Source organism: Aquarana catesbeiana, linkage group LG08 (genome assembly GCF_042186555.1).
Source record: "Aquarana catesbeiana isolate 2022-GZ linkage group LG08, ASM4218655v1, whole genome shotgun sequence".
NCBI classification, from domain to species: domain Eukaryota; kingdom Metazoa; phylum Chordata; class Amphibia; order Anura; family Ranidae; genus Aquarana; species Aquarana catesbeiana.
In genome coordinates, this window is record NC_133331.1 from 177,487,391 (window position 1) to 177,497,765 (window position 10,375).

At 47.5% G+C, this 10,375-nt stretch overlaps 1 protein-coding gene across 1 annotated transcript; it reads right to left on the reverse strand.

Moving 5' to 3' along the window:
- Positions 1 to 1,361: 1,361 nt before the first annotated feature.
- LOC141106713 (uncharacterized) lies at positions 1,362 to 2,183 on the reverse strand. Its single transcript, XM_073597648.1, has one exon. It carries the CDS (start codon positions 2,181 to 2,183, stop codon positions 1,362 to 1,364), a length of 822 nt encoding a protein of 273 aa, XP_073453749.1.
- Positions 2,184 to 10,375: the final 8,192 nt, after the last annotated feature.

Sequence of the window (10,375 nt, forward strand, 5' to 3'; positions counted from 1 at the left end):
CTCCCCCTTGGGCGGGGTTAACCTATAAAGCCCTGTTTGATACCTCCCCCTCGGTTACTTTTTTGTACCCACCCCTTAAACTATTAACTCCCCTGTTCCCACAGTCATGTATGCCCTCCGCTATGCATTACATGCTGTTGCTACGGGCTTCTCTTGACTGACGGATACCGATGTCATTATTCCCCTAATACCAAACCACGTCCATTCCTACCCCAATAACTCAAACCACACCGAGCTTGGAGTATAAAAGGCCGTAGTGGCCTAATTTTTATTTAACAAATAATTTTATATAAAAATATAACATATAAAACATTATCAATCATAAATAGAAAAACATCAACAACAAACAACAACATCTGTTAAAACAACCTGTTTGATCATCAAGCGTTGGTCTGAGCAATATCTTAAAAAATCCTCCGTGTCCATAACAGGACTAGCACTGCGGTCCCATCAAATCTATCAAAAATAGGCCTCAAGCCGACAAGCTGGCTCAGAGACTAGCAATGACCGCAGTGCCCCATTATCACTTCCCGGTTAACCTCCGTTAACCGGGAACCACAATCCTGAGCCATAGCAACGCTAGGCTCCCAAAAAAGACTCTTACTTTTACCATCCACCTTCTTTTGCCCAGACCAACGCCCGCCACAGCACCCAAGAATAACACCTTAATCTTGGGTGCCCCTCCACACCCGAAGTGCTCTCTGTATGCCATCTTGTAGCCCCAAGGCCCACAAATCAATTCCAACCTCGTTCAAATGCACTCCATCCGCTCTTAAATACCGCCATGTCTCGAACTCGAGTTCCAAATGCCTAACCGCCAGCCCACCGTTATTTACTACAAACTTGCTAACTTCCCTATTTATTTTTTTACGTGCCCTGTTGACCCCCTCAACTGATCTCGCCATCCTCCAGGAAGTCCGGGCCACCATGTCTGACCAAACAATCACCATTTTCGGAAAGGCTTCTCTCAACCGCAAAACATCCAACTTGATGTCGCGCTTCAGGTCCACCATAGATCTAATACCCAGGTCATTACCGCCAGCATGTATTACCAATACATCCGGCGGCCTATCGCGCTGTGCATAACGATGCACCTCCGGCACCAATCTGCCCCACAACATGCCTGGGATCCCCAGCCACTTTATGCACGCTTCCCTCCTGCCAAAACCCAATTGCCTACCCTCGTGTCGGGCGTCCCCTCTCCGAGCCCCCCACGCCACATAGGAATGACCCATGATCCAGACCATTCCAGGCAGCGAATCTGAAATAGACAAAAACACAGGAAACCATACTATAACCAACAACCCTATTAACACTTACCGAACCATACCCATATCTCTATTACACCACAAATAATTAACCTACAAACTAACCACCAAATTGGGCCGCACATAAGATTGAAACCTCTTGGATTCCCATCTACCAATCTTTTTTACCATCTCCTCCCCCAATCCATTCCTGGCTGCTTCCGTGGCTGCTCCTATCCTGAAGGAATGTGACGAGAAATCCTTCTCGGTCAGTCCTAAACCCCGGATACATTTTGCAAAAACTGCCCCAAATTGGAATCTGGATAAACATTCACCACCTGAATGTACCAAAAGGGGGCCCATTCCCGCCGGGCGCAAACTCAAAAACTCCCGCACTGTCCCAACCGGGCACAACACCGAACCCACAACCGGATACACCCTAACGATTCTGCCCCTTCCCAGTTGATCGGTCTTTGATTTTCTCAAATACAACTGCAAGGCTTCCGCCTCACACTTCACATCCTGATAATTCAGCCCTCCCTGTACCTTCTTGGAAGGGCTAACCAACTCCCCTATTCTAAAGGCCCCAAAAAACGCTAATAAAAAGGCTACCTTGAACAACAGCACTTCATAACCTGAAGAGCACACCCTCTCCAGTTGTGCTATAACACCCTGCAAAATCTCGAATGTCACCGGCCTTCTCACATCCTTCTTAACCCAAGCCTTTCTGTAACCCTTCATTGCCTGCCGGACCCAGAAGTCTTTCGTAAAATCCATCTGACCCTGCAACTTAAACAGAAAGGCCAACCCAGATACATTCTTATTCACTACAGCTGCAGACACACCCTCCTCCATCTTCCTGGCAATGTAGTATATCAAGAGCAACCGCACCTCTCCACCCACCGGCTCCTCCCCGATTTCATTCACAAAATCCATCCATTCCTGCCATACCCTGGTGTAAGCCGCCCACGTAGACCCACTTACCGAGTTCTTTATCCATCCGGCGATGAGGCCAATGCTATCCCCCACAGCCAGTCGGGACAAGGAACCCCGTGTTGCTCCGCCTCCGGCGCCAACTCCCGGAACCTTTCCCACTGGAAGCGAGACAACGCATCAGCTATAACATTTTCCACCCCTGGTAAATGGACCGCATGAATGAAAACATTCAGTTGCAAACAACGTAGTACCAGATGTTGTAATAGCCTAATCACTGGCGGAGATGATGCCGTGTTCCTATTAATTACCTGTACCACACCTAGGTTGTCCCCGTGGAAACGCACCTTCAGGTCCCTGAATGATGCTCCCCATAACTCCACCGCCAGCACCACCGGAAACAACTCCAGCAGCACCAGGTTTTTTGTAAATCCTGCTTCCAACCACGACTGAGGCCAAGGCCCAGCACTCCATTGTCCCTGAAAAAATGCCCCAAAACCGGTTGAACCTGCGGCATCAGTGAACAGTTCCAAGTCAAAATTGCTGACCGGACCAGCCATCCAGAAAGCCCTCCCGTTAAAAGCTTCCAAAAAGGTGTGCCACACCTTTAAGTCCGCTCTATGTGTTTCTTTTAATCGAACGAAATGCCTTGGCGATTTTACGCCGCTCGTGCTGGCCGACAACCTGCGACAGAAGACCCTCCCCATTGGTAATATGCGGCATGCAAAATTAAGCTTACCCAATACCGATTGTAGCGTCTTCAGTCGCACTTTCCGCAAACCCATGAGCCCCGCAATTTCCCTCTTCAGGTCCTCCAGTTTATCGCCCGGCAACCGGCATTCCATTGCTTCCGTGTCTAGCACAATGCCCAAGAACGTGATGACCGTACTCGGTCCCTCCGTTTTGTCAGCCGCCAATGGAATGCCGAATTTGTCTGCGATATGTTCCAGCGTAGCCAAAAGCACCGCGCAGATCCTTGAATCAGCTGGGCCCATGCAGAGAAAGTCATCCAGATAATGAATTATAGAATTCACACCTGACACCTCCCTAACTACCCATTCCACAAACGAGCTGAACTGCTCAAATATCGCGCACGATATAGAGCAGCCCATTGGTAAGCATTGGTCGACATAAAATTCGTTGTTCCAATGACATCCCAACAACCGAAAGCTGTCCGGGTGTACTGGCAGCAGTCGGAAAGCTGATTCCACATCTGCCTTTGCCATGAGAGCCCCCTTTCCATACCGTCGCACCCATCCCACTGCCGCATCAAATGATGTATAGGTCACGGAACACTCACCCTGGTCTATCGCATCATTGACCGACCCCCCTTTTGGGAAAGATAAATGATGGATTAGCCTGAATTTTCCTGGCTCCTTCTTTGGGACCACACCCAGCGGTGACACCACCAAATTATCCAACGGCGACACCGAAAAAGGACCTCCCATCCGACCCAATGCAACCTCCTTCCTTAGTTTCTCAGAAACTACCTCCGGGTGTTGCATGGCTGACTTTAAATTAGGCGACACAGGCGGGATAACCGACAGATTGCACGGTATCCTAAATCCCACTGAGAAACCTTCATCCAACAATTGCGCTGCTTTCTTGTCTGGGTACCTACCTAGAAACGGCCGCATCTTTTCCACTCTCACCGGGGTCCTCCCTTTTGTTTGCAGTTTCTCCTTGCCTACCCTTTCCTTGTTTGAAACACCTTGACCCCGGGTGGGATCCCCCACATCCTGAACACTCATGCTTGTACTTACATGAGGTTCCGAACCTGCAGGTCCCGGCGTTGTATTGCCAACAAACCCCCTTTTTGTTTCCGACCGTATGTCCCTGGGTGGAAGGTCCACCGGTCCCTCCTGGAAAAAACTGGTTGGGGGCCCTCGTCGTCGTCGTCATCAATCTCATCCATAGGCTGATGTCCTTGTGATCCCAACGGAGCGCCGGTCTGATTGCCCTCCGTTGACGGAACTGTTCATCGTACCTCAGCCACGCCGTGCCCCCATAAACCCTGTACGCCTCTCCGATAGCATCTTGATAGCAAAATAGAGCTGAGCAATGCTCCGGGTGCTTCTCCCCTATCACACTTGCCATAATCGCAAAAGCCTGCAACCAGTTTGCAAATGTTCTAGGGATCAGCCTGTACCTCCTCTTCTCCTCGTCCTCCTTCTTTGAATCATCAGGTTTCACCCTATCCAGATTAAATTTCTCTAACGGCAGTAGGGAAAATATCTCAACATATTCACCCTTCCACAGTTTTTCCCGCACTTCTTGCTTCAGGTGCGCGCCCAACGGTCCCTCATAGCATACATACACCTCGCACCTGGCTGCATCATCCAATCTGGTTATATCCTGCCTACTTGTGGTCTCAGCTGTCTTGTCCGTCCCCTGCGCCCCTGTACTCCCGGGCGTTACCGGTGCAGGCGTGGCCACCGCCGCCGTGACCGAAGGCCCCGCCGTTGTCCCTCCCGTGAGTGCCACCGCCCCGGTGCCTCCTGCCGGCGGCGCCCACGCTGTTGCAGGGCCCGAGGGAACCGTCCCTGCTCCTTCAAAGCGCTGCAGGAGCTCCCTAATGCCTGCTAAAAACCCCCCCAATGCTGTAGCCCCCCCACTGCCTGACACCCCCGACCCACTGCTGCCCCCGCCCCCCACTGAAACCCCCGTCCCCCCCACTCTGGCCTGACTGGAATTAAGGGATAAAACATTGGACTCACCAGGCTGCACAGGCGTAGCCTCATCAGCCGGAACAGGGATCTCCACCGCTGCCGTTCGCTTTTGCTGGGGTACCGATTCTTCCTCCGACCCGGACCATCCACCTGTTCGATCGCCGCTTCTCTCTTCTTCTTCCTCTGACGAAGGCCCGCCCGGCCTGGCCGCCGGGGTTGCCGCCGTGACTGTGGCAGTACGCCCCCGCCTCCGCGTGTCACATCCGCCCGCTGACTTGCAGGTTGCCTTGCCCGGACCGGTGTGCCTGACCTCAATCCTGCCGCCTGGTACATGTGGTGCCCCGCTGGGCCGACCCCTCTCGATCCTCCTGTGTGCCCTTGCCGTGGAACCGGACGGCCCAGGGCTTGCTGCACGTGTCCTCTCCCTTGATGCTGGCTGACTCCTGCAGGGGGCGGGGCTCACGCTCCTCACTCTGCCCGCTCTGCTGGGCCGCGCCGCCGCTTCCATCCCTTCCAGACGATCGCTCCGCCGGGTCCCGTCGGCGTTCGCTCTGCCGCCATCCGCTCCGGCCATTCTCTTTGGCGGTGGGCCCACCGCGAGACCCGAAGGAGTCCCGGGTTGCCGCTGTCCAGAAACCCGCTGGTTGGGGGAGAACCGCTCGGGCGGCCGGGACCGCCGCGTTCTGGCGCCGCTAGACCTACCCAGCGCCTCAGGCTGACTGGTCTGCAAAGCCGCAGCTATGGTCTCTTGCAGCCATGCTGCCCCACGAACCACGGCCTCCTTCCTGAGCTGCTCCATAAGTCTGTCCAGCTCCATCTTCAATGAACTTTCTCCAACCACTGTTACTCCCCCTTGGGCGGGGTTAACCTATAAAGCCCTGTTTGATACCTCCCCCTCGGTTACTTTTTGTACCCACCCCTTAAACTATTAACTCCCCTGTTCCCACAGTCATGTATGCCCTCCGCTATGCATTACATGCTGTTGCTACGGGCTTCTCTTTATAATCATAAACAAAAGAGGCAGGCAGCGCTGGAGACACTGCTGGAGTTGGTGAAGCCGGTGGTCCCCACAGCAACCATCCCTTATTTAAAAACCAAAATTGGTGGCCTGAGGAGCACTTATCTTAGGGAGCGCAAGAAGGTCACAGATTCCTAGAGGTCCGGAGCTGCAGCAGATGACGTTTATGTCCCCAGGCTGTGGTACTATGAGAGACTGCGATTTCTGTCAGATCACACTGAAGTCAGGGAATCCCTCTCCACTCTTCCTTCCACTCTTCCTTCCACCCCAGCTGAGGCTTCCGATGTCCAACCTGGGCCTTCCAGCCAGGAAGAAGTGGAGGAGCCCAGCTGGAGTCAGGTATAGCATTCTTCTACAGATTTCTGGTCAATAAAGAAATGATCTTTACTAGATGTTATTATTGTTCACTAATTGCTGATTGAAAAAAGTGCTTTACATATCAATAGACAGTAGTGGGCACCCAAAATTGCGACAAGAATGAAAAATGCTGGGCTCAGAATGATAGTCTGTTATATTTGGTAACAGTCAATTTGCATCAGTCATGAGATGAAAATTGTGTGTGATTGATGAATAAAAAATTAAAACTATGTCCCTTTTTCATACACAGGAAGACCTCAGCCAGGAGGAGGTTGTGGAATGTGGCAGCCAGGAGGAGGCAGGGATTAGTGGCAGCCAGGAGGAGGCGGGGCTAAGTGTCAGCCAAGAGAAGCCTGGGACCAGTCGCAACCTGACTGAATCACAGGTTCCTCCCCTCCGCCTTCCATATAAAAGAGCCAGGAAGACGACTCCCGTGCATGATTCTGCGCTCAGGCTGATTCAGGAGGCTTCTGCGTCCCTCCGAACCTTACCCACTCCTGAAGAGGCCTTTGCCTGCATGGCTGCCACAAAACTGCAGGGCATGCAGGAGGGTCAACGCAAGCTCTGTGAGGACCTTCTGTATAAAGTCCTACGTAAGGGGGTGAGTGGGGAACTAACACCCAAGACCGACGTAATTGAGTTGGACCATCCTCCTCCTCCTCCTGCTGCCACAACTCCACCACCAGAGGCACTGCGTGGAAGGAAGCGTGGAAGGAAGACAAGAGAGTGATGACCCTGGGTTCAGTCTGGTCTGACAAAAGATGCAGTTTCTCGTATGACCACAGCCTGGGGACACAGATGTCATCTGCTGCTTTCCGGATCTCTGGGACTTCTGGACCAGACTGCACTCCCTTAGATAAGGACTCCTCAGGCCACCAATTTTGCTTGAAAATTAGTGATGTCTGCCCTGGGGGTCCAAGGCTTCACCCACTTCTGCTGTTTCTCCAGCATTGCCTCCCTCTTTGTTTAGTTGTGACCCCTTTTAATAAAATTTTTTTAGGGAAATTCTACTCTCCTGTGTGTGTTTTAATCCAAAAAGGACAGTTTGTTGGTGACGATTCAGGTACATTTCTAACATAAAATGTGAAATTAACAAGGGACACCAACACCAAACAATCTCCTACAGATTAAATAGAACAACATATCAATGGTGTTGTGGTAACTTGACACAAAAAACACACACAAACATTTTCGGGAGTACAAATAAAAATCCAAAAAAAAAAAAATAACACCCTTCAAAAAAATACAAACACAAAAAAAGAATCTACATTAAAGCCAAACCAAAAAAAAAAAAAATACAACAAAATGATGTTGTCAGATGTGAGAAATCAAAATATATTGAGGGAATCCCGATAAATAGTAACGAAATAAGTTTGTGAGAAGTTTGTGTGAATATGAGCAGCAAAACTACTTTATTCTTGTCACATTATAAAGAAGAAGAGAGTGCGCTGTATTAAACCATTTTTAACATTGCAGCGTGACAAAAGTGCTGTATCCATTGCGAACGCTAAGTTTACCAGAACGAGCTGTTCCGTGTCGGAATTTCTTCTGAGCATGCGTGGCACTTTGTGCGTCGGAACAGGCCACACACGGTCGGAATTGACGCGATCGGATTTTGTTGTCAGAAAATTTTATCTCCTGCTCTCCAACTTTGTGTGTCGGAAAATCCGATGGAAAATGTCCGATGGAGCCCACACACGGTCGGAATTTCCGACAACGCGCTCCGATCGGACATTTTCCATCGGAAAATCCGACCGTGTGTACGGGGCATAAGAACGGTGGCCTGTTCCTGACACAGCAGCCAAAACTCACTCAGTGTGTGTCCATGTCAGTCACCTCCTGCCCAACATCCCTTAGGGCCCTTTCACACATGCTGTCCGTTTGTCCGTTTTTTATTCATCCATTGACGGATGAAAAAACGGACATCAATGCATCTCTATGGAAAAACTAATGTAAATGATTGATCATCTATTTACCTTAGTTTACATCCACATTCGTCATCATTCATTTTTTGAAACGGATCGGACGAAAAACTGATGTAAACTGACAAATGGACAGTTTTTCATCTGTTTTTGCATTGGTAGTGGATGTAAAAAAACTGACGAGCATTGATTTTTAGTTTATGTTCTTATTATTTTTGTATTTGGAATCATAATTCCTATTCAGGATCTCAATACTGCAATTATACATGCTTCTATATATCATTCATCATTCATATGTGTCTTGTAAAATATGCCGTCTTTTTTGTGTATTTACTTGGTAGATGAGTGCAAATGTAAACCGGTACTGCGGCTGTGCACGCATCCGCAAATATTTAACAATCCAGGCTAGCACTATAAGTAACGTGACGTCCAGTGACCAGATATGCCTCCTGAAGACATAATCACGATACGTACATTGAGGCGGTACCTGGTCACGTTATAGCCTATGCCATTTCCAGGTTTCTGGTTGTCAGCTGTGGACGGTGGAACGCACGCCCTTCTCAGAGGTGGACGCGGCACAGGTCCAGCTCATCCAGCCTTTCTATGTGTGACAAGCCAGCAGCCCCAGTCCCGGGTATGCACTTTTTAATGTAAGGAGCCATTTGGCTTTTCTTTTTTATTCCTATGTTTTTATTAAACAGTATTATGCTATGGGAGGTTTTTGATTGTTTTTGCATATCCTGTATCTCCGAGCTCCATATACATGCGAGCAGGCATTATCCTTCCAAAGCGTTATTTGACTTTCTTTTTAATTAAAGAAGTCAGATACATCTGGTAAATAGCTTCTTTATCTGCTCACGTTGGGTGTTATGCTAATGATATGGTGAAGGATTACCCACTATCAAGCACAAAACCTAGGATCACCTTGCAATAATCCGTTTTATTTGGAAAATCACATTTTTTTTTTGGGACTGTTGTCTATAATATTTGTTTCACTAATTTCAAGATCCTCATTATAAGGGTCTTACCAGGAGTGTTTTGTATAGTTTTTCTGAGTGTGTAATTTAGTTTTTGCACAATTTTTTTACATCATTTATAATATATATGTAGATGAATAACCCTTCGTTACCAGGACATTTTTCAATTTGAAGTGTTGTGATAGTTTGACTGACAACTACCCTGTCATGCAACACTGAACTCAAATAATTTTATCAAATTTTTATATAACTTACATTTTTATATAATTGCTTTTTTTTAAAATAATTGTTTATATTTTTTTCAAACAGAAAGGGACTAGAATCCATATCTTCCCCTAGTAAAAGCAGCACATACAGTACACAAAAACACTGGCTAGGCACGCAGTTAACCCTTAGATTGATCTAGATGTTTAACACCTTCCCAGCCAGTGTCAATTTACAGTGTCAGTGCATATTTTTTTAGCACTGATAACTGTATTATTGTTATTGTATCAAAAAATGTAATTTAGTGTCTAAACGTCCGCCACAATATTGCAGTCCTGCTATAACTCGCTGATTTGCCACCATTACGTATAAAAAATAAAAAAAAATATCCATAAATATATCCCATAGTCTGTAGACATTATAATGTTCATATAAACCAATTAATATACACCTATTGGGATTTTTTTTACCAAAAACGTAGCAGAATACATACTGGCCTAAATTTATGAAGAAATTTGATTTTTTTAAATTTTTTTTATTTGATGTGTTCTATGTTCTATAGCAGAAAGTTTTTTTTTTTTCAAAATGGTTCGTCATTTTTGTTTATAGCACAAAAAATAAAAAACACAATGGTAATCAAATATGACCAAAAGAAAGCTATAATTCTGCGAAAAAAATTACATACATTTGCCGCATGACCACGCAATTATCAATTAAAGTAAAGCAGGGCAGTATCCCAAAAATTTGGCCTGGTCATGAAGGGAGGTAAAGCTTCCAGAGGTCAAATGGTTAATAATGTAAAGCCATACATAGAAAGAGGAGTAGGTGAATAGATCACATACAGTTAGAGGATGGAGATGATGGGGTTAATGTGCATAATAAGAGAGGTGATGGCGTTAATATACAGGCACAACAAAGACAGGAAGGAGATGAGATGTACAGGAGAGGAGGGGGATAAACGGGTTAAAAAACAACCACACATTATTTTTTTAAACCACCCTAGATCTGCTGCTGCATACCTCCCTAGGGTCCCTCCATCCATAATGTT